The sequence below is a fragment of the Rissa tridactyla genome, chromosome 1 (assembly GCF_028500815.1).
Source record: "Rissa tridactyla isolate bRisTri1 chromosome 1, bRisTri1.patW.cur.20221130, whole genome shotgun sequence".
Lineage (NCBI taxonomy): Eukaryota > Metazoa > Chordata > Aves > Charadriiformes > Laridae > Rissa > Rissa tridactyla.
In genome coordinates, this window is record NC_071466.1 from 93729001 (window position 1) to 93755153 (window position 26153).

The window sequence follows — 26153 nt, forward strand, 5'->3', positions numbered from 1 at the left end:
AAAGGGGATTTTTTTTTTTAATAACTAATTCTCCAAGCAAAGACATAACAGGGTGTCTGTCAATTTTGCTACTGACGTTGAGAAATAACTGCAGATATCATGTACAAGGTGACAGTTTTTCCTCTTCAAAACAGCCCAAACATATGATCAGAGAAAAACAGAGGTAAGCAGATGTAAAAATCATACAAATTCTTGAAGTGTTGGTCCAGAAATACCCCCAAGATCTGACCAAGTCCCCCTTCATATATAAAAGGCAAATATACAAGGTTTTGTGCAACCTTGTACAAATAAGGTTATTATTTCTAATAATGCCCTTCTACCATAGGAACATCTTTTATAATGTTATTTTTTCTGTCTTCATGGCAAGTTAGGACCTAAGATACAGGCACATGGTTTAAAGAAATTAACCTCAATAAAGTTGCGTTTGAGCCGGGTGTAAAATCACATCCATCAGCACACCCTTCAAAGGAACAGATCTTTGTACACAATACAGATATCTGAAAGCATAATAAAGTGATATGCAAACACGGAAGTGCTTACAGAACTGCAGTAGGGCCATCTCATCATCACCAACACTGAGACATCAACATTCAAGAACGCAGTCTGTAACACGGAGGCAAGTCTGCCCAAAACTGAATACCATGGGGTTTGGAAGGTTATTTGTTTGTTTGTTTTTCTCAGAGATGTGCTTTTTTAAAAAAAAATATTTTATGCATTTAAACACATAGGAGGAATGGCCAAACTTCCTGATGTGAAAGACAGCCTGTGAAGAAGTCTGTACATCCGAGAGGCACAAGATGTGCCCACTACCCTCTGGCAGAGCAAGGTTCAAGAATGGTACACAGCAGCAGGGGAGGGCAGTGGCTCACGATGTCCTGCCTGGGGGGTACAGGGATGCAGCTGGGCTGGTGATAGACAAGTTATTCCCTGACTTTCGGCCTCACCGACTACCACGACATGACACCGACACAAGGAGATATGCTGGATCTCTTTAAGAGGTGTAGAAAGCTCAAGAGAGATAGGTTCGCCACTTCTAAGAGTACATGCTTGCACCTTTGCCTTTCCTCTCTCCATCAAACCTTAGGCATGTGATACCTCTTTTGCAGATAGGGGGAATTGGTCAGTATGATTTGCTTGAGCTTTGGTACATTTAGATAAGAGGGTATTTAGATAAATGGGGACACTATCTCGAAAATGTTTTTTTCTCCTGTTTTTATTTTTGAACTTTCAATTTAAGTATAACATAAATCCACTAAAGCCTTATTTGCCTGTATGAAGAGTTTTGCTTTGGAGATTCTGAAGATGATTAGATGTAATGGTAATGAATTCTGAGCACGGAAATGATGATGTCTACTGCCAGCAACAATCATGCAAATTTGTAAATGTTTACAAATTTGCAAGCTAGACATATGCACCACTGAGACCAATATTGTAGGGCTATATTTAGCTTGTTCCTATTCCCCCCCTCAAGATACATACACAATAATAACTTAAGGAGAACATCATGTATTCGATTTTCTTTAGATTAATCTTTTTTACTTAAAGTAAGCGCAACAAAAAAGTATGAGAGTTTGAATAAAAGTCTACGAGGTGCGAGTCCAAGCATGAGAAGAAAAAGGTGAAAGAGCTCAATGGACCTCACTTGACTATTTTTTTCCTTAGTAACACGTATTAGAAATGAAAGCCCAGTGCCCTCTGTTGCCAACAGTAGTGATTGCTTTAGATGCTTTGGCATGTCTAATGCATCTGAGGGAAGCCCTTGTTATTTTGCAAAAAGAGGCTATAAAAACAAGAATGTGAAGACAAATTATTTTAACGTAATAAAAATGCATGTATTTTAGCCTAGCTTCCTAATTTTACTAATCCACTCTGAAATTTCAAAAGTGTTTATGTCGGGGATACTACATTATCTTAGGAGTGTTTAAAACGTAGTCTGTATTCTCTCAGATGTTTCTAATGGTGAAAGTGTTTTGCCATGCAGATGCTCATTGTTTAAGATAATGTGCTTGTACATTTTTTTGTAAGGGAAGCCACTTTTAATGGAAAACATTTTAAGCCTTAAAATTTGATTTGGAGAAGGAACCTAACCTTTGCGTGTGCAAACAAAAGATACTGAGAGTATGACATAATCTTCAGTGACTTAGACTGCAGCAGCGACAGCTCTAATGCTTTCTGACCGGTGAGGATTTCCCCCCTACCCCCGAAGGCTGCTGTGCCCATGGGCAGGGTGACCGTGGTGCCAGGCCTGGAGCTCCCACAGGCACCGTAGCCCGAGAAGGGGATCAGGCTTGGAGATGGGCATAAAGTTCTGGTGGAGGGAGACCCCAGTGTGTCCCCAAGGAAAAGCTGCTCCTGAACTGTAGCCAGTTCTGAATTTATGCCCGCTAAGGCAATGCAGAGAAAACATGTCACTGCTTGTGCAGTCAAGGGAGCAGACAGAAGCGAGTCTCACTTGCAAACAAAAGGTCTTCCGAGAGACACGGGCAGTAACCGCAGCTCCACCAAAAGACGTGCAGATAATTAAGTGGAAGGAGAAGTTTCACTTCTCATCAAAGTGGAAATGAATCTGCTTTCCAAGAGCTGTCTTGTTTAATTGCAGTCATTTAGACATTTTGGGGAAAAAAAAAAACCAACAGGAGAAGTTGTAAAGTCTCCTGGCAATGCGAGAACGTTATGGAGGAAAACAGTAGAGAATCCTGTCCCCTCACACACACGTAATGAAATCTTCGCTGTTTGAACATCAACTTATAAAAAAAAAAAAAGTGACCAAGAACAATATAGAGATAGTCCCATCAGCTTTTCGTTAACCTCAAACGTCTATCTTCTTGTCTTTGAAGCATAACCAAATACATTTTTGTCTTTTCTAGGTTTTCAGTGAAAGGGCTCTTTTCTGTACTGACAGTTTTCAAGGCATTTCCAGCTCCGTGACTGCCACAGTGGGTCATGCGGCGTGCGCTTCTGATGTTAGCAAGGACAGAGAAAATAGAGAGGACCGCCCTCTTAAACAGTACTTTGTTTTTGCCACGTTGCATCAAGACACCACTCAGCTTCTCCCATTCCTTGCTTTTACAATAAATGCAAAGGGATTAATCCTCTATTTTAATCCCTGCCAGGATCCAAGCCTCTATACTGGGCAGAGATAAATATTGATAAATAATAAATTGATAAGGCAGTCATGCCCCAAGTATTTTGCCAATAGTAAGCTGAAAAATTACTTGGGAAGAAAAATATAAGAAGTCATCGAATTTATAAATTTTAAAGCTTGCACACAGGGTTGATGTTATGCAGAAAATTCAAAGCATGAAGATATTTGTGCCTTTAAACTGTGCCTGTTTCTGTTTATGGTAACTTTCTGTTCATGATAGCTTTCTTGGTTGTTCAAAAAAAAAAATCTATAAAAATATATTAATAGGTAGTAGAAGTTCTAGAATAAAATTCTGAGTAAAATAAATGGCAATATTGCCATTGGCACTACCTTAAAAAGTACAGTAAAAATAATTTTTAAATTATTTTTCATTCCAAAGGAAATTTATTTGAAACATAATAAATATTCACACAGCATGTATCCCTTTTTACTGCACCATAAAAAATAAGATGCAGAATATGGAGTCCTAATAGGTAATTTACTGTATATCTATGCAAATACTTCTGAGCATGTGTTTTGCCTGACACTTGCTTATGTATTCTGGAGAGATCCAAAAAAGGAAAAATCACTTAACACTTAACAATGTAAATGTGTTTTCTATACCAGGTTTAAATATCATTTGTCTTCAAAAAAAAGATGAAAAGCTTTTGCTTTGATAATACAGAATAGGCATGATGGGCCTTTGGTGTGCTCTTGCAAGACGTATTATAAAAAAGTTATTGGCATAAGAAAGCCTGGTATTTTAAAACAGTATGTATCCCAAGGGTAGTCTTGATCACACGGGGCTGGAAAGCAAAGTTAAGCACTATTAATCTTCAATGAGAGTTCTGGTTATTTGCCACACTGTAGCAGAGAAAAGTCATTTGGCTCCCACATTAGTAAACTGCTCTTTCTCATCACTTTCACTGTAGCACTTAAAAAGGCTGGCAACAGAGACACAGAACAGATTAATTAGGTATTTAGGAGGGATGAATATCAATCATCGTGCCTTACCAACATCAAATAATACCAGCTATTCTTTTTTTCACATTTATCACAAATGATACAATTTTATATCTGTGTGATTTTCTGAAAGTTTTCTTTCAGAAGGAAAAAATAAATTCTGATGATGCTCCAAAGGTATTATCAATGTTTAGTTAATTAATTGATCTGGTATCTACCATATTGAGTTTTAATATGCAGCCATTAAAGATTTGATCAGGGTTTTACCACAGACACAATTTCAAAATTTTATTCACAATCCATCTTTTTTTTTGTCCTGGAGTCAATGTTCTTACATGTCTCCAAATTAGTGTTCCTTAGATGAATAGAGCACAACTTTTTTTTTGTGAAATTTTGCATAACTCTACTGACCCAAATAAGGGCGCGGATATGAGCACAAAATCAGAAGCTTTTGAAACAAGCCATAGTGTGAATATGCAGTCTCGGCAGTAAAATTACAAGACATGCTACTTCATGACCTGGTAGATGCAACTACTAGTGAGTGTTGGTTGCTCCGGGGTACTATTCCTCAGGGCTTGGAGCAGGGTGACCATTCAACCGTCATCTACTTTACAATTACTCTTTTTAGGTGAATTTACCAGTAACTCTTTTTACCTCTTAATTTAAAAGAATGTGTAATTGAGAATGACTCAAGTCAGTCAAGCGCGCAAATGTGTCTAGTTTGCATTTGGTAAAAAAAAATAAAAATGTTCATCTACCTCTTGCCTTTTTAAACTCTACCTTAACAGAAAATAGTTTGGTTATCAGATAGTGTAGGAAGAGCTCAGTCTGATTTCTGGTTTTCAGCTGAAAACAGTGATAAAGACTGGACAAATTACACTGTTTGAGAATACATCTGCACTGCAGTGTCAGGTACTGGTTCGACATACTATAAAAATATAGGGCTAGATGCAAATGCTTTTGATCGACTGCTGCAGGCTGGTCTGTGTCAACATGGAGTTCAGCAATCTTTTATTTACTCTCTTTTCTCCAACAGGCTTTTGTGCAGGCACTAAATTCTGTGCAAATGGCTAAAGCGCCACAGCTATCTGAATTAACTTTTCTGAACTTGTCTACAGTGATTATAAAGTTTCTCCTGCAAAGCCAGTGTTGATGGACCCTCTAGAACTCAATTCTAAAACTGAAATCCTACAACAGCAGCACACCCTACTGATTACTTTTATTATGTGAAACATCTAGGAATCTTTTCTAGTCTTCTCGTAGGCATGCATATGCAACTACTGCTCTGCTTTTAGAAAATATAACACACACCAGCAGACATCAGTGAAGCTTGAGCCCACTGATTTGAACCGCTAAGTATAGGATTTAATTCTAATTTTCCTACTGGTCACTCACCCATCTAAGCAGCGGTCTTCATTTCACCTATAGGTTAGTTGTCAGGACAGCAGCATGGACAGGGCTAATACTGAACATTTCAATCTGTGTTTGGGGATTTGTTGCCAACCCCCCTCCCTCCAGCTCCTTTTCTTGATTATTAATTGTAGTTCAGAAATATGGCTAAGGAAATGGTAGATCTGATGAAGTTTGATGTAATAAGTCACAGTGGTTAACACATTTCCATAGAGGCTAAATCTTAAAGAAATTTGACAAATGAAACTATTATTGTCTTCTCTACAAAGCTTCACCAGGCTGCTCCCCTCCCAGGGTCTACAACAATTTGAATTCACTTTGTTATGAGTGGCTTTTAAAATTTATTTTAATTTGAAGTCACTGTGAATGATACGACAGAAAACTGAGCAAGTACGTGAGCAAAATCAGCACTGCAAATTTTTCTGTCAGATGCCAGACCTATGGTAGTACAGTCTGTCTGTACCTCAAATATTTGACATACTTCCTTAGAAGGTCAGTAAACATTTCATTTGTATCAGTAGGTTTTTTTTATCTGATATGCAGAAGGCGTTTAATCTACAATTGCAAGAGACCACTAAAGTGAAAGGGTCACTTCAGGTTGTCCGTGAACTCAAGAAGAGGGAAAGAACCGAGCCTGTCACTACACCTCCTATCATAGAAGCCACATACAAACACTGGGTGATTAGGAAATTATTTTGACTGCTGCGTAGTTTGCCTAAAGTTTTAAGCAATGCCCCTTTCTGTGTTCCCTGCGCATGCCGGTTGCCTGAACGATCTAGCTGCTATTCAAAACAACTTCATTAGTAAAAAGCGTACTTAGTTTTGCTGATTGTTATTCTGCTAGCCACCTATATCTTAAGTTAGGCTCTCAACCTTACCCTCTTTGGCACAGGCTGCATCTTTACTATGTTTCTTCACACAGTCACAAGAAGAATGGAAATCTAATTCCACAGTCACCACACAACCAACCACCTCCTAATATTTCCAGCTGCCTATAAAAAGATGCCATTTTTCATAACTTAAATTTTCTATTAAAATGATTACTTACTTGTTTTTCCATAAAGCTAAGTAATGAAATATTGGGTAACCCTAAATTTATTTTCATATTCCGCCTTCTTCAATAACAACAGGAGGAAAAACAAAGCACAAGGCAGAGAAAGCATAAAAAAATCCCCCTTTCTTCCCCTCAAAGTCTACCATTCTCTATTTTCTGACTCTTGCTCCTACCCGGCTGAAGATTAATAATTTCAGTGTTTACGTGAAAAAGTGTACTGTCATATATGTCTTCTTTGACTATGTAGTGGAATTTTCTACCCTATCAGAAATGTGGACAAGCTATTTAAACCTCTGAATTTACAAACAATTTTATTAACGTCTGTTTTTTGATATCGAAGATTAAAATGTTGAAAACTCTTTCACAAATTGCCATTCTTTTATGGAACCCACTTAGAGGTTAAGCTGTTGACCTCAAGTTAGACATAAGGGTATAACCTGAAATTCAAGTTGCCAAAGCTTACAATGATTAGGTGCTTGCCTTCTCTGTACTCACAACAGATATTTTTATTGCTGACATTAAAATTGTCAGTACTTTGAGACACCTTCTCCATAATGAGGGAACAAAATTCATTGCCAATATTTCTTCAGTCATAGGGTACGCTCTTTCCTTTTTAGGATGGGGTGGAGTTTTTTGGTGCTGGAATTTTCAGGTTTTCAGTTTAAAGTTAATTGCCATTTACAAGCTCTTTCCTACATGCAAGTAAAGAGCATATCCATCTTCAGTAATGCTTTCTATTTTGAAGCCTATTATGCAATGAACAACTACAAATGTTTAACCAGTGAGGCAACAGAAGCTCATTTAAAATGGGGTACAGGCTTTGTTAACGTAACTGTTCTGTCTGTTTCAATGTTCCAGCAGAGAGCTGCTACACTTGAGGGCTTGTGATATATTTGCATTCTCGCAAAATACATAGTTAAGATTGTGTGTTTCATATATAAACAAAGATTTCAGTTATTTCAAATTTAAAAAGTGGAGATCTGAGCAAAAGCTATCATACCCAGGACTAGATATATCTCTTGTGAGAGCTCTAATTACAGTTCTATTATTAAAAACTAGGTTACAACATGTTCCTTTGCTATCATTACGTACAACCTGCAGAACTTCATTATTTTATAAATAAACTTCTTCTGAGGACAAAGAAAAGCTCTCTCTGAATAAAATTATATTAAAGTAATATGCTCCACATTTTTAAAGTTGCTTAAAGAGTTTCAACTTACTGTATGCCATTTAGATGGTAAACCAAGAAGGTTTCACTAAAGAAAATCATACATAATGTCTCTGATTAGAAGGGGGAAAACATACAGGTCTCTTGGATTACATTTTCACCTTTCTCTTATACTTTTAATTTGTGAAGTGTTTTATCTCATAAACATTAAAATCCGACTTTTGGCCTATCTTACTGAAAAAATGATGAATTGCTTATAGATGAGTCATATACTGTAATCTTTAAAGCACGAATTTTCTGCATAATCCATTTTCTGGCTAGTAAAAGGAGTAGGAATTAGAAAGAAACCTGTTTTGAGAAGCTGTAAGAGAGACCTGCAAATACATTTTCCCCAGTTTTTCCATTTAAAGCACCCCACTCAACCTGCCCAGAAAAGTTTGGAGGGAGACATGGCCTTACCCATAGCAATTGCAATCTTGCTGACAGTTCTGGTAGCTTTCCCTAGATACCCTTTCATAGACTTCTTGGTAGCACTCCAGAGATTTCTAGGTTCTGCACATCACAGACGGAAAACATTTAGAACTAAGATTTTACTTTGACTGCGTAAGTAGGGTTTTGTTTTTTTTACCAATGGAGGGTGGTGGATGAGTGGGAATTATATAAAACAATTTTATTCAACCCTAAGTATTTTACAGTTAATTAATGATCTGGATTCCACTACTCACAAATAACAGAAATGAGAAATTCTGACCCTGTAGGCTAATCTGCTGGAGACAGCACTTCTAGGACCACATAGGACTGCATACAAACCAATTCTACAATGAAAGTCATTTATTTAACACTTTTACAAAGCTAACAATTATAAGAAGCCACTAACCAGGAGTAGCCCGTTAACTGAAATCAATTCCACAGCTAGAAACAGAGATGGGTTTGAACCACTGAAAACAAGTCAGGAGAAGAAAGGAGATAAGCTGTAGATTTCTCATGGACATCCACTTTCATGTTTTGAGGACCACCTCTCCCAAAACGTCTTGGTCTTTAGAAGAGGGAGAAACACAGTCCCAGGACAGCACACAGCTATTAACTATGACTGCTCATGTTACAGCTCAATACAAGCACAGCCTCCTGTATTTCTGCCCTGAAAACCATAGACAGAAATAAAGCTTTCACGGTATGTGACTGCACTGAGGAGCAAAGTATGCTTTCTGCAGGTGTACCACACAGGCAGCCAGCAGATATTACTAAGCTTACCAGACATATGTGATTTCCCATTTCCGACCAACTATTTTGGTGTTTCGCATAACAATTTTGCAGGATGAGAGTAATTTGTCCAAGATTTAAAGATCAAGGGGTTTTTTTGTAGATTGATTATTGAAATAAAAAGACCCTGATCAAAAACAGGTGACACACTAGGCAAAGAAAAACTTGATCCATAGTGTTTAGGAGGTTTTCCTCAGAATCCAAATGAAGTAGAGGGAGATCAGTACTTGTCCGGTATGTTTATGAATGTATGCTCACATACAACTAAAAATACTATTTGTAGAACTGAAGTAAAAGGTAGCTAAAATACCATTAAAGTACACTCCATTGAACTGGAACTGGAGGAAGGACATCTAGATCATTCAGACGACTGAGTCAAACCTATCATTATAAACATCTGCTCCTAGATCGTATTTTCTAAACCCCTCATAGTTCTTCTTGTTCTTCTGCAGACCTGTTCCAAGTTTCCTCAGTAATTGCAAGCTTTACTATTCTATAAAACAACTTTTTTCTGAGAAAGCAATGCTTTAGGAACATGACATTTTCTTTAGATACAGAAGCAACAGTTACTCTTAGTTTTCTGTAACCCTATCTGTGACCATAACAAGGCCTAACTGGCACTACATTTCAAATTAGACGGCTGCTGCTGGGGCCACTTCTTCATATATGGAACACCAAGACAGTAAATTATTACAGCTAAAATCTCACTATTGCCAAGTAAAATAAAGCAATTATATCTTTCACCTTCTGTCAGGCATTTCCATTATCAGAGGCATAATAAATTTGCCTTTTTTCTTTTAATAGTACCATGTTGCTGACTCACTTTGTTTCTGATTCACCACGCTTCTCGGAGCTTTTCTTTGCTTTATTTGCCAGCCCAGTCATCCCCCCTTCCGTACGCATACATTTTACTTCTGTCCTAAATATAGCACTTCACACTTGTCTTGTAATTCATCGATCAATTTGAGACCATTTGTTCAAGACTGTATTTAAGCCTGATCCAGTTCTCCAGACTGCTGGATATCTCTGCTGTGAAGATGATGAGCAAAAATATGTGCTGTCTAAATCATTTGAATCACTATTAGAAAATGCTCCAGACCATGGAAAAGTCCTGTGGGACTCCCTGTTTGACTGAACCATTCCTGAGCATGTTTTTCAATATTATGGTGGTCATATTCAGATTATCTTACTCCTCTTTTTTTAATGAGGACAATCAGATGGGACACAATCAAAAACCAGACTAAATAGAAGACATATCACACCTGCTATTTCGTTGCTGTCTATTGCCAGTTATTCCCTAGCAGATAAAATGACAGATTATGGGATTGATTTAGTTTATTACTGGCAAATACAGTTCAGTAATTATCCTCCAGGAATTTCAAAATGTTTAATCAAACCCTGTGTATTAAAGAAAAAATTATTATATACTGCCAGGCGGGGGCTTCTTTAAGTAAATTAGGTATTTGCTCTTTTTTCCAGCACACTGGGGATCTTTATCATTCTCTGAGAGTTCACAAAGATAACTATTTCAAAACTTATTACAATTGACTTTCATAATTTGCTGACTGGATCACACCTCTTACCTTTGACCTTGCTCCTCTCCAGTTCATCTGGTTTTGTTAGATTTGTAATTGTAATTACAAACAAGAAAAGACAAGGCCAATTGAAGGAACTCCGCTGTATATTAGGAACATCACAAAGGAGTCCAACACACAGTAATACATCTGCGTCACTGATTTGAGAAAAGGCAAAGTAAATCGAAGAAGAGGATGGCTTTTACATTTCAACCCCTACTGAAATCAAGGGAATAAAACTTAGACATGTTTTCTAACAAATCAGTCAACTGCATTCAGCAATACCTGAAACCTGTAACTGTTACGTTGAAAATTAAGCCTCAGTGGAGGAATATCAGAGGGTTTTTTTGGGGAAAAAAAAAAAGACATATTTTGGTTTATAAATAAATAAAAATATTTAATTACCTTAGCAAACTGTGCATTTATCCATTTTGTGAATGTTTTCTTTTGAACATCTTCCCGTTCATCTGCCAGAGAAAAGTAAAGTACTTCATTAGAATTATTCAACGAATAATACAGTATTATTGATTAAAGTTTCAGTCTTGGTTTGTAGTAAAGCTACTACTAATCATTCAAATGCATTCAGGGCACATATTTGGATGTATTCTGCCCTTGACAATTACATCAATATATTTTTGAAAGCCTACAGGCACCCTTCGCAGTCATTATCTATATTCCTAGCTCATCTCACCCAATCTGTGGTATCTTAAAGGTATCTTACACATAAAGGTACAACTCTTATGTATTTTATGTAGGTGAGAAGAGAAAGGTGCCTTCAAATTAGAACCTAATAAGCATTTGCTTAAAAAGATCTATTAGGCATCATCTCTGAAATAATACAGAAGGGCAGACCTCTCTGTCTGACAAAGTCAAACCAAACTAGAATTACAGGGCATATGTGGAAAAGGCTGCACAAGGCTGCACAATGCTTATACTAAATTAAAGCTCACTCAATGCTGTCTTTTGAAGTAAAATTTGCTACATTTCTTAAATAAAAAGGAATATTAAATTCCCATCTGAAATGTTCAGCAATTAATAATGTTAATGGATTCAGCTGAATTTGAAAGGCAGGTATCGATGAGTTACATGAGAAATGCACATCATTAATAATGTACTTTGCTTTCCCTCCCTCCACCCCTCCAAGGAGACAAGACAAGGCAAATCTTTTTGATACAAATATATCTCTTGTTCTTAAAAGCTCATCTTAATCGCACTTTAAAAGTGCCTTTTCACAAGAACGTTTTCCATTCACAGCAATACAATACACTCACGAAAAAGTAATACTAGATTTTGTAAAGCTACCATTTCATTGTAAAAAACTTCTGCATAGAGGAAGGTGTGTATTCTAATTGCTTTCAGATGATCATGAGTGAAAAGACTGACAAAGCAACTTGAAACATGCCATAGAAGTCAAGCCTTATATGCATTCTGCCACTAATATATGAATATTTGCTACAATAAACTTTCTAGAGCTCTCCCACTGCCTATCCCAAATAATGCTGCTTGCTTCATCCCTTGGCTGAAAGTGATATTTGAATAGTTAGAGAGTAAGCAAAAAGCAACAGCATGTGGAGGAGATGCATGCTTTTGGTAACAAATGATACTAAATCTGTTAAAAAAAATATTTTTCCTCACAAGCATCACTTCCCTCTTTGTTGACTGTTAATAAGCTGTTTATTTTATGAGTTTTGACTTAGTCCAGCCATGTGCAATACACAGAAGATGGGAGGAGAATGCATATTGTTGGTGGAAGATACATTTTCAATCTGATGTTGTGTTGCAAACTTCTTCAGCAACTTCACATAAAATGCTACATATAAATAGCTATTTCTGTTTCATTATCTCTGATAACCACATGCAACCTTAAAATGGAGTAGAAGAGTATGTGGGATTTAGCAGGGAAAAAGAAAGAGGCAAAAATGCTTCTCTCAAACTGTTCGAACTTTCTGTTTTCCACCCCAGGCTTCTGTAATAGAATATTCAGTAACAGCCTGTTTTTTGATTTATTTTTTTCCCCCATAAAGACATATGCCAGAGATTTAACTGCTAGTCACCAATTAATTCATGTCCATTGAGCTAACAAAAAGCCAGGGTCTCCTGAGGAAAATGAGAGTTAAACATACAATTTAAATGTTTGAAACTTATTCAAAGTTCAGGCAATGCTCTGCCACCTTTGCAAACACAAATCTATTCCACTGCTGTTATCTTTATGTAGAGATCATTTCAAGCACTTTTATCTCTAGATGTTTGCTCTGACAAGTTTATATCACAGCAATCTGTTAGTGGCAGCCTCCTAATCTAAAAAACAACTAATCTTTTGGTAATGCACGGCATGATTTCCCCACAGTAAGCATGATTACTTTTTTTAAAAAAAAAAAAGATGTTCTCCTAACCCAGATTTACGGATTGAATGCTAGATGTGGAAAGCTGAATGACATTTGTCTGGCTGCTGTAGAAACATGCCAAGAACGCTCAGCTGCCACTTTCATAATGCTGCGTTTATACCAGATCCTTCAGCAGCGAGCCGATGAATGCCCTTGCAGGTGTTTTTACTGTGAGGCAATAAGAATAATCAAATGGCCAGGCAGGTAATTCCTTTGGCTGTTCAAAAGTAATATAGTATGTTTACGTCTTTTCTTTCAAGCTGGAAGAATTGCAGAATAGCATATTGTCTCTCTCCAGGTTAAACCTAAACATGAAATACTGCACGGATCCTCAATTGCTTTATCACAGTAATGATGTTGATCAACTTTCCACAGCAAAAACGTGCTTTTCTCAAAATGCCGGACATTGAGTGGAACAGGCTTAACCTCCTTTCTGTAGGTTATCAACTCAGATAATGAACACACTGAGGTCTATAGAAAGCCTTCCAGAAAAAAAAAAAAGATACCGACCTGTGAGATTTATCTGATTTTCATGCACTAGAGCCTCTAGTACCACTGAATAGACCTTGTTTTAACTAGAACACATTCACAAATGGCACTTACAGTTCTGATATATTTCCGGTAGGATAAGCATCCAGCTTTGCAACTACGAATGCAAACCTCTTGAATTAGCTAACTGCACATTTGACTTTAAATGTATTACTCCCGGCTAGAGCTCATAAGAAATTATGGCCAGGAAAGAAAGTGCAGTATTAATGGAGCTAATCATCTGATAAAGGACAGATCTAAGATTTAATCAGGTGGCAAGGCTAATAGAGACAAGTGGGACACTGAAGAATGCTTAGGAACTTGCAATCAGGATTCAACAGAACAAAGATGCTATTATTAATGGCAAGTGGTTACCAGACAACTTTCCTAGATACTCAATAAAGTAGTTCATGTTTGCAACCTACTGCCCAAATGAAATTCCCTTCTGTTTTCCACCAGAAAAAAGCATTATGTTGTCCTCTCTTAGTAAACTACACATTATTATACCTATTTTTCCAACACCACCACCCCCACAAATACCACCAAATATATTAAATAAAAACTGGCAACAGGAAAAAAAATCTTTTATATTTGATATACTCTAAATAATATTCTGAAAGCATACAGAAGTGTTAACAAGTCATAAAAAAGCAATACTTTTAAGCAATGTAAGCCGACAAATACAAAGCAGATTTTAAATGAATTTAAGTTCAGAAACATACAGTATAGATGTCATTACGTCATTTCATTTGTATGATATAAACCACTCTCCCACAATAAAAATGGAGTGGGGGGAAGGAAGCTTCCACTCTTTGGGGCATCCTTCCCTATTTTTCTAGAGGATCTTCAGCCTCTCTTACCCTTGACACACCTGAATAAATAATGCTTTCACACAGGATGGTTGAAGTTGGAAGGACCTCTGGAGGTCATCTTGTTCAACCCCCTGCTCAAGCAGAGCTACCTCGAGATGCTTGCCTGAGCCCATGTCAAGTCTGGTTTTGAATATCTCTGAGGATAGAGACTCCACAGCCTCTCCGCTTATAGACTGCAACATCAAGACTGCATCTTTCCTACCATCTGCATTCTGCCTTCCACAGACGTGGGTGGTGGTTTCCAATGCAAGTAGCCTAGGAAACTCTCCTCAAGAGCAAGTACAGCCCATTTTTGAAAATTAGAAGACTTTCAACAAAAGTACACTGGCACTTTATGGGTATGGGAAATGAGCCATATCCAAGCTTTAATTTCAAACAAACAAACGAATCATTGTCTTTAAGGTGTCAATAAAGACATTACATAATATGTGTAGAATATTTGAAGTACTGCAAAGACAGACAGTGACAGGAACCTTGGTTGTGTAATAGAAGATTTTACGCAGTCTTCAGAAAGGAGTTCCATCACAGGTTGGAACACGGGAATAAAGGAAACTTGTCTTACTCTGTTACACAGTGTTGCCTTGAGCTGGGTTAAACAATAATTGAATAGCTATGTTTTGTCTACCGCGAACTATCGGGGGGTGAAAAAAAGAAGACAAAAGCCAAAAAAAGGAAAAAAAAAATCCCCTATACTAGCTGGGAACTTTGAAACAATGGTATTAAGACAGCTGTCAATTCCTTCATTCATGGCAACTGCAGGTTCATGGGAACACTGCACTTTAGAGAATAAACACATCAAAATTGCTATTTGATTTTCTAGCAGCCAAACAATGCAGATTTAGAAAAGGCCAGCATTTGCTTCAGTGAGTGGGAGTGAGTACCAGCAATGGTGGGAACACCAGGAACAAAAGAGGCCACAGATAGTCACATTATTGATACTCTGGCTCCATCGGCTCACTATTCTTAGAGATTTCCAGCACATTGTTACACTGCTCTGTCAGTAACTACAACTGCTGAGAAATGTTCCCTTCCCATTCTTGCTTACCTGAGGGGGGAAGAAGAAATCAATGCAATACAATGACTGAATGATATTTGAGTGGACTAGCTTTGATTTTCAGTCATTGAGGTCATCCAAGACATTCACAAGCTGACAGGAAATACAATAGATTGCTTTGACAGAGAGCCAATGATTTTAAGTCTATTGCTTATGTAAGGTAATATGTAGCATGCAATCCTTTGTCCATCATCTATAAATATACTGATGAGCAGTGTGTTGACTTTATCTGAATACTGTTAAGACTCCCTGCTCCCTGTGCTACCCCTTGAGACTTTACGGTGGAACCTGAGTCAAATCATCATAATCAGAGTATCTCAGCCTTCTCAAAACACTGATGAACCTATTCAAAAGCTCGACAGAAATGAGAGAATTCAGCATCCAGAAAACCCTCATTAATACAAAAACCAAGTACAACTCAGTCCTCTGAGAAATCGTATTTCAACATTTTCTGAGGACATTTGGTAAAATTCAAGGCAAATTAAGGAAAGGAACAGGGATACTACTATACCAAAAAGACTTAATCTCAACTCTGTTCCCTCTCCACTCCCCCCATCCCTTCCTTCAAATACGAGATCTCAGAGAGAGGGATTCCATTTGCTGCTCAGGGGACAGAGGAAGTGAACGGCTATAAGATGCAACTTACAGGATTTCTACTGACACCACAGGCCTCAAGCTGAGAAAGCCATGTATTTTTCTCATTTCATTATGTTAGCTGGAATTGTTCTCTCATTATAAGTGTTTAAGGGGAACTTCTTCATGACTTTTCTCCTTTTTTTAATTCTTTAAGGCATTACAAGTGTTTATACAAGGTCTCATTCTTCTGACGTAACTTTGCCTAATTAGCTATGTAGGGAAAAACTACAGAGTGCTTTTGAGGACCGGTATGGAAGTCATGAGGTAGAAAAGGAGCGGGAGTGGCACAAAGGATAGAGAACACAATGGAGTGCCAGCCTGGAAGAGAAGGAGAAAGAAGAAAAGAAAACAACAACAACAACAATGAAAAAAGATGAGGAAGAAGTGGCGTGGAAGACAGAAGGGGAGGGAAACACATTTCCATTGGTTTGGGGGGAAAAAAGGGCAAAAGACATATGAATAAATAGAAGTGGGATGGGAAAAGGCAGAGACAAACAATTTCTGGAAAGAAAAAGAGATGAGGCATTGTTTGTGATACCTGGTAGCTAGAAGATCACATGCAGGGAAGCAGTCGATTTGAACAGAAAAACTACCCAGCATGTGCTACAAAAAATTTGACTAGCATCCAGAAATATCAGGATAATGCAAACAAGCTACATATGTTCACTAAAACAATAACGGGCAGCTGTGAAATGTACATATAGGTTTAAACAAATTCATATTTGCTGCATGTTTGTTAAAAACATCACACTCCTGCCATTTCTCAGCCATATCCCCTAAATAAATCATAGCAGGTACAACTCCCAAGACAAAAGCAGGAGCACAATTCCAATGGAATTTAAATAATAATAATAATAATAATAATAATAATAATAATAATAATACAGAAAATAAACAGAATTTCAGTTCACATTTCCAGAATATTTTAACAATGGAGTATTCAGCAATATTTACAACATGGGGTATTCAGCTCTAATTCATACATTTGTAATGGAATTCCCAGAAGCTGGCCTAGTCTTCCTCTGGTCTACTACATACAAACACACTATGGGAACTGATCATACTTCTCCATGTCTATGGATTTGACCCAGGAGGAAAAAGCAGAACTGCTAATAGGCAATAACCTTCCTGAAGGGCCTCATGGGCTGGTCTTTGTCTTCTTGCTGGCTGGCAGTAAAGTGGAGTAGCTAATGACTTAGCTGCACAGGTTGCAAAAAAAGTAGAGAAAGCATCAATGAACAGGAAAAAAAAAAAAAAACCCAAAATTTTTTTTTTCTCTGCCCTGAAAAACTTCCAAAGACTTCCTTCCTTCTGATTTTGTATAGGACGTAAGTACTCTTTGGGAGAGGGCCCTCATTTCATATCTCTTGTCATCAGCGGTTAAGGGCATGGGAACGGAGCGGCAGCTGATTTCTGCTCCAATCTTATGTGGTGTTACAGTGTGGTGTTACACCAGCCTCAAATATTAGTGACCCATACTTGCTTTGGGCTTTCAAGAACACAGACTTGGACCAATTTTGAACCACAGTCTACCAAAAATACCCTGGTCTCCTAGTTATTGACAGCTTTGCAAACACAAGCTTTACTTTTATTGTTGTTTTTCTTTTATTCTTTTCTAACCAGCAATTAGTTTGGATCCGGGAAGTTTTTCCAAAAGGGAAATCACTCATAAAAAGGGCAACTTAAAAAGCCCCAGTGTTTCAATACATCAGATTTCTCTGCAAAAAATAAATAATTTCTCAAAATTTAAGAACAAATCTCTGCCTGAGAAGCTGGTGCTCAAAAGGGGAGGAGTTCAGCTTATGATTTAAGTTATCTTTACATGGAAATACATAATTATTCATTTAGATATTCAGCTGTATATGAGCAGTGTCCCCCTTTTTATTGATTTTTCAATGTCATATGCAATGACACTGCATATGAAAAGTAGACTTAATAACATATTAATAGCATTGCATATTTTAGCATCACACCGTCATTATTATAATATTTTCTGAGCACTGTAGATGATATATTACAGTTTAAAATGAGGTAACATCTTTGCCTTCACTTAAACCCCCATGATGGTTAGAAGTGCTATACCAGCTGAAACCACTGCATTTTCCTGGAACTTGCAGAATATCATACAATTTAACCATATTATCAACTTTTCAGCAGTCAGACACCAAAGAAATCATGTTGCCCGTGCACACAACTACCTTTAAAAATGCTAATAAAGATGATGTAAAAGCATTTTTTTGTTAAAAGTAACAAAATGCATTTTCAGGGTAGGTCTGCTTAGTGCAATAAACTATACTGAAATCATTAAAAATTCACAATTTGGGGAAGGTTACCAATGTTACCAAAATAAGAAAGAAAAGTAGTATGAGGAGTTCATAGGTACTATCTTCATCATGTCAAATGAGTATATTTGGGGAAAATATACTCCACAGCCCAAAGCTGCAGTTTTCACCCCAGCTGAAGAAAGATACTTTAACTCTCATTTCCCAAGGACAACTAACGACTTGTAAGGTCTTTAGCAGAGAGATCACACTCCGCTTGGAATAAGGAAGCAACGGTTGCTGCTCAGCCCAATTCTGGTCAGTGGTCTGGCTTGGACAAAAAGGTAGAACCTAGCTGATGTTTGAAAAAAAAAAATAGGTTTAACTTCTTTGAAGGAGTGACTAGGCATGATAAACAGATTAAATACGTCTTGACTGTATTAACTCTGGTTTCAGATGGTCTTACTTTTAACCCATTTTTGTCCCTTCCCAGAGAAAACAGGAATTGTTAGCAGAAGAAAGAAGGAATCAGTATCAGAGATATATATAATTTTTTATTTTTTTTTTCCCTTTTCAGAGCACACGTGTATTTTCATAGGCTGCTCCTTGCGGAGGAAGGACTGCAGCATCAGGGAAGATTGATATGCCCAGGCAGGGAGCGTGGCAGCAGCGGTCCCTCTGCGAGCCCTAACATACAGCCAGCACCGGGAAAATCCTCATCAGTTAAAGACTAATAAAATTGCTTTGTGTACAGAGGGCATTTAGTGACAACCCGTAATAAGCGTTGTTAGTCCTCCGTACCAATGATCCGAGAATTGCTGAAACTAATTCAAAGTGAAAGCGAGTGCTCTCACCTCGGCTGCTGTTACCACCCTGGCTCGAGGTGAACCCCAGCGTTATAAATGTTCCTGTCACTGTTGCGGGAAAAGTTACATACCAGAAAACAGCAGCACTGGCAGATCCTGTATTTCAGCAATGTCACAAAAAAAGTCCTCACAAAATAAGAAACATGTTTTTCAAAAGCTTTAAATGGCCCTAACCTTTACGGTTTTCACCAGGAAAGTTCTTATACGCCCTGTGAGGACGAAAACTGGGATAAAGGAGCTGTGGCCAACAGCAAACTTTGCTTGCCAGGACATGGAGCCTGTAGGTTTCTTGACGTGCGCTTTTTTTGGTGATTTTTTTTTTTTTTTAGTTTGTGTTTTTTAAATTTTAGAGGGCAGATCAGCATTTAGTTGATCAGCAGGCCACCTCAGAGTAAGCTATAACGGAGGTACTGCATGGGAGTACTATTATAACAGATAATAACTATGTAAAATAAAAAATTCAAGATTATGTAACTAGGTAAAATTATCCACAATTCTCATATTTATAACTTTTATGAAAAATACACAATTATTTCTGTTTTGTTCAAGAAACAGTACATAAATGCTTACTGTTAGACTGACCGTACCTTTCCTTAGCTGGAGATTTTCACCATCTAGGTTTCTATTTATGTTCAAATGCAAACAGTAAGGACAAGGCACTAAGGATAGTAAGGTTTATTCATGAGCCAGTCACAGCAGCATACATCAAAAAGAGAAAATAAGAGCCCACAAACTTTCTGAATGATAGACTGTCAACCAATAACAAATGAAGCTGAAAGAAGCATCAGGATTTAAAACAGGTAATCAGAGTCTAAAATATGACACTAGTACCTGACGTTTCACATAAGCTTCTCATGTAAAAATGAAATTGCCGTACTGTTTTCAGCAAATGCCACCTAGTGATTACATAGTTGCAAAGCTTGGAAGTGCTTTGACTTCTATGTATTTTCTCCCAGGCTTTCTGATGCGCTTCTAGGAAAAAAGCAGACAAATGCTCTACATTGTCTGTATGATCACAGGCTGCCAAAATTCATGTCACACACGTGCAAAACACAGACAGAGGAGAATGGGTTAACCATACGTGGAGACCAACATTTGTTTTAGTTTGTATTAAAATATTCATCACAAATAACCATGCTAAGTGCATAATTGTGGCTAGAGCTAGTCTGCAATATTTCAAGTTCTTTTTTTGTTCCTCTGTCAAAAGCAATTAGAGAACAGGCTGTTCTAGTCTGCTTGAGTGACTGCTGTCTACTTTATTTCATCTGACCCAATTAGTGTCTGAGTTAATTAGTAGAAGCTGCCACTGAGACATGTATGAGAGAAGTTTGTGATTAATAAGACCAAGATGTTAATATGCAATTGTTTACAATACACGCACCCTGTTCTTAAAGGGACAATACTGTCATAGCAAAGCTGATAACATCTACTGGCCCTCAGGTAGGCTTCACCTTATTCTACACCGTTTGCAAATCTTTGAAAGAAAAGAAAACATGCCCCTAAGAACAGCTGTATAAATTAAAGGTAAGTGATCAGTGTTTTCCACACTTTTTTATTCTTATTTGAAGTAGCTAAGGTAATGATGAATGCGTCTAATTATAATTTATTTAGTTCAGAAAGAACTATTACAGACTGCGTGTTCTCAGGTCTCTTGGTTTCCTCTCACCATCCCCAAGCACCTCCCTCTCTCTAGGGGAGAAAAGAAAGGATAGACAAAGAGTAAGATAAAGCATTTATAAAGCACCTGTTGATATTGATCAATTGGAGGTGTGTGTGGGGGTGGTGGGGGGGAGCTAGAATAGATAGAATAGACTAGAATAGAATAGAATCATAGAATCATTTAGGTTGGAAAAGACCCTTGGGATCATCGAGTCCAACCACCAACTCCGCTCTACAAAGTTCTCCCTTACACCATATCCCCCAACACCACATCTAAACGACTCCTAAACACATTCAGGGATGGTGACTCCATCACCTCCCTGGGCAGCCTATTCCAGCATCTGACCACTCTTTCTGTGAAGAATTTTTTCCTAATGTCCAGCCTAAACCTACCCTGCTGCAGCTTGAAGCCATTCCCTCTTGTTCTATCGCCAATTACCTGTGAGCAGAGACCAGCACCAACCTCTCTACAATGTCCTTTCAAGTAGTTTTAGAGAGCGATGAGGTGTCCCCTCAGCCTCCTCTTCCTCAAACTAAACAGTCCCAGCTCCTTCAATCGCTCCTCATAAGATTTATTCTCCAGGCCCTTCACCTTCCAGTTTCACAAGTACTTTATACTGTTTGTAGTGGTTCAATTGTACAAGTGATTGAAGAATCTTAAACTTTCAGGAGTACATGATAGATAGGGTCTGAGTGTTTAATTAATTCGTATACTAAAAGTGCTTGTCTAGTATTACCCCACATTCGGGGATACTGCTACTGTTAAATGTGTGTCCCTACCCCCTATAATAAAAAGCATTCTTGAAATGAAAAAAAGTCCTTAAATTTCTAGACAGTTCATAAGCAACACTTCACACACAGCCACAATGCTTACTGTAGACTGTAAGTAGTTCTTCCTTCAGCTTCTTTTTGAAGCTTCTAATTTTTCATTGAATATCTTTAGTTGGGAAGTGACTGAAAAAAATATTCAAATTGGAAGAATATTGGGGGAGGGAGGGTTGACTCTTTTTGTTATTAATATATTGAAAAAGGAGAACACAACAGAAATCAGTTTTACTCTTCATCCTGAACACAGTGACCACCATTACAAAGAAAATGCAAGGCGCTCTTTAGTATTTTTAAGACAAAGTGTGTTAAAACTAGAATTGAGCAATGTGTCCAGATCCACCAATAGTTCCAACTCCTCTTTTCCCCAGAAAAACAGTGGGGAAAAAACTATCATTAGATGGATCAGGCATTATAAGCTGTAGAAATTACAACACTGTACACAAGAGAAGGACTTTAGGTGATGTACCATCCTTGTCTATCAAATTGTACAGTGGATAGCATTGGTTTCTGGGCCAATTTCTGTCTGTCAAGTACTGCGTTCAGAAGTAGTCAGCCTACGACACATGGGGGAGGTGCAGGATCCACTTCTTTTTAAGCAGCCAGACATAGGTTCCACTTAGGAACATTTTAATGTCTACAGGAACACTGGAACAACGTACTTTGCCACATGTTATTAAATGTATCATTTACAACTCTGCAGATACTTTTCAAATTGATTTTAAGTTGTCTAAGGAACTAACCAAAAGTAGTAAGGAATCCTATCTGAAACCCATCTACCTGGCATTACTGCATTGGCAGCTGTCAAATCTGAATACCCAGTTTGGGGCTAGACACAGAGTTCACCTTATTGCTCTCTACAACTGCCTGAAAGGAGGCTGTAGCGAGGTGGGGGTCGGTCTCCCAAGTGACAGGACAAGAGGAAATGGCCTCAAGTTGTACCGGGGGAGGTTTAGATTAGATATTACAAAAAAATTTTACACTGAAAGGGTTATCAAGCACTGGAACAGGCTGCCCAGGGAAGTGGTAGAATCTTCATCCCTGGAGGTGGTGCTTAACAACATGGTTCAGTGATGGTTTTTGTCAGTGTTACGTTGATGGTTGCACTAAACAATCTGAAAGGTCCCTTCCAACCTACACAATTCTATGATTCTATGATAAAGTGCAACATCTAAAAGTTATCTTGCAAGGGTGGAGTAGAAAGAATTGGTAAAAATAAAAGGAACAGGGACATAGAGATAGCAAGGAAGAAAGAAGAGAAAAATAATTTCCTTATCAATATATTGAGCTCTTTTTCCATGCTGGGGAAGGGGGAAAAGCAAAACGGGAAGCAATTTTTAGAAAGGTAACATCATTAGATTTTGTAACATCTCCTTGAAATTATTACCCCACCTCAGAATATTTGAGGCACTAGTGAAATACTTGTTAAAATTTGATTTAAGATGAGTACTGTTCATTTTCTCATTGTGTGGGTATTGCCTGAGGAGGTTACGAAAATATTTGCAACAGCAGGATAGATTATTTTTCTATTTATTTTTATAATCCATGCAGTTCTCGTGCCCTCCCAACTGAAACTATGTTTTTCTGGCTACACTAGACATGAACATTTTAGATAACTAACACATTTGCTGCCTGTATGTATTCTGTGCATTGATCGGGGATTTTTCATTTCATACATCATTCAGAGCTGCTTGCAGTGAATGATTTCATATCTATAACATTAAGTGAAGATTAAGAAATATTAGTATTGATGTTAGGACAGTTACCTATTTTAAACATTGATTTTGATTTCAATTCAGTGCCAATGCATCGTGTCTACTGAGAGGAACTGCATTTCCTTAATATAGATTCAGTACAGAAAGAGAAAAACATATATTTGTCATTCTTTTTACAGCTGTTCTTTTCCAGTCTAGACAACTCAAGGCAAGTATGACATTTCACAGCATCATAAACTACATTCAAGAAACATATTGCTATTCTATTCCAATGTTTTTGCAACAATAAAGAAGAGTAATTTTCTTTGTAGCCTAATGCCTTCTAGAGATACCTCAATCAAACCACATAGGTATTTTGATCACATCCATCCTAATAGAGAAACACAAGTGAATAGATACTGGAACTTCAGTTTGGGCTTCTACCCTGGAGGATTGTACAAAAGACCAAATGAAAACATCCAGGGCTGTACAGGCAGGAAAACACCCAATCTGGCAGAGGGAGGGAAGGGAGGAAGGAGGAATACATCGCCAAGAGAGACACTGCCCTCTGCTTCCCCTGCCCTCGGGAGCCCAAACCAGTCCTATCAGACCCCAGTAAAACATCTCCCTTCACAGCCTGAAGCAATGTTCCAGGCAACTGCTCTTTCATGATGCATCCCAGAGTCTCCCCATGCATTATGTTTATATCACAATATTCAAAATGTGCATCACGGACATTTCAGTTCTGGAAATAGATCTGATATCTACTGATTTCCACTAGGAAGTAGTTCTCATTTGACTGCTTTTTTTGCATATACCTATATTGAAATCTATAGGTATTTTTTGAATAAAGTAATAACAGAAATGAATTAATAATACAAACACTACAAAAAGGACATGTATTATAATTTAAAAGATCTGAGCATGCACAAATGCTACTGAAGTCATATGAGAATCCTTAGGTGTTCTAAACATTTGAAATCAAACTTGGAAATAGATTAGGATTTAATGGATGCTTTCCAAGACAACTGTATTTCTCCAATTTATAACATGCATTAGAAGACATATTTTAAAAGTTAAAAGGAAAAAGTATATGTATTTTATTAGTGAATTTTCATACTTCTGGTAAGTTCAGAATAAGCATTTCATTGAACAATGGCAAAATGAGATGGGAATGGCAATGCCATGTGGCAAACAAACAACTTGTTCTTTTACACAGCCTTTGTTTGACAAGGTTGAGAAGGTTTTTGTTTTGCAGGAACTGGAATTATGTGAGTAAGAAGGGGACCTAATTCTAATGCCATTTATATCCCATTCAGTAAGTTTTTCCAGTGATCAGTTTAAAGCAGCAGCTTCTTGGTAGGAACATGCCAAAAGCAATATTTTAGAGCAGAAACCCAAAATATATGTTAAACAAATGTAAAAATACATGGATAGCTTAAAGAGAGAGGAAATGAGGATTCATGTCAAAAAACCATTGATAAAATCTCACCCAAGAAGCTGAGACTATTACATTGTGGCATTAACAGGTGCTAGAAAATCTTAAAGTACAACCAATTTGAATATTCAACAAATGCAGTCAAACTTCAGAATAGTTTAAAAGTAAACTGAGTACACAAAGTGAATTCCATATGAATTAATTACTTTACTGTTACAGTACCTTTAATACTTGGCAATTCTCTAGTGGTTCAATTCCATAATCTCAAACAGCTGTATCAAGTGGAATGAAATAAACCCCATACCAAAATGGAGATCAGATCGAGTATGCCTCTGAATAACTACACAACCCAAAATGTAAGAAAAGCAAATTGGGCCACCTACAATGTCATTTGACAAACATTGAACAATGGAGCAAGGGCAAAACTTTCAGCTACTTCAACACCAAAGCTAAAATCTAAACAGCAAAGTAAGAGGGCTGAAAAAGAATTTGAGGAGAACTTGCATCCCTGCAGAGGTTGCACAAACCAGTAGTAAAAAGTATGTAAGAAGCAGGAAGCCAGATAGCAAAGCTGGGGGATGAGCACTGGGGGATTAACAGGCCATTAAAGACACTCATCTTTGCACTGGTCTTTACTGCTGAAGATGCTGAGGAGATTCCCACACCTGACATGTTCATTGTAGTGAGTAGATCAGAGGAATTGCATCAATTTGAAATAAACAGAGAGAAAGTATTAGGCCATATTAGTAATTTATATGCCAATAAATTACCAGGGCCAGTAGGCATGCTCAAGACTTACGAAGGAATCCCAATGAGAAACTGAAAAATAGCTGGCCAAGGCATGTACCCTGTCATTACCAATGGCAGCTCAGCCAGTATGGTGGTGGGTTGCCAGTGCAGAACCCATAAAAAGGGCTCCAGAGAGGATCCTGTGAACTACAGACAAGCACATTTTATTTCCATTCCTGTTAAGATGGAAGTGTCTGTAACAAAGAATGAGATCACTGGACATGGGAATAAACTGGGAATGAGTCAGGCTAACTTCACAGTCAAGGGAAGTCCAGTGCTGGAATTCAGTGATTCTGTCAGCAGGTTTGTGTAAAGAAGACCCAGGGGACATCATATACATGTGTTCCAGCAAAGCCTTTGACAATGTTCCATGCCCGAGGTTATTAAAGAAGCTAAATTTCTATAGGACTGGAAGAATAACTGCTTTACATACAGAAAGCAGCTGAAAGAATACCTAGAAAAGGGTAAGGCTTAAGAGACTTTTCAGGATGAAGACAAGGCAACAGCTGGGACCTCCAGGCACCCTAGCAGGGAGGAAACAGAAGGCTCTTTCAGGCCATGAAAGGCCTGAAACATCATTCAGTAGTCAAGAAG

The 26153-nt window shown here is 37.7% G+C and overlaps 1 protein-coding gene across 10 annotated transcripts in view; it reads right to left on the minus strand.

The window, feature by feature from the left end:
* The window catches only part of DMD (dystrophin), a 1301546-nt gene that overhangs the window by 994664 nt on the left and 280729 nt on the right, over positions 1–26153 (minus strand). For all 10 annotated transcript variants that reach the window (XM_054189211.1, XM_054189212.1, XM_054189209.1 and 7 more), the window contains exon 2: positions 10959–11020. In XM_054189211.1, the coding sequence (XP_054045186.1) occupies positions 10959–11020 (62 nt within the window). The remainder of the gene's footprint in view (positions 1–10958; positions 11021–26153) is intronic.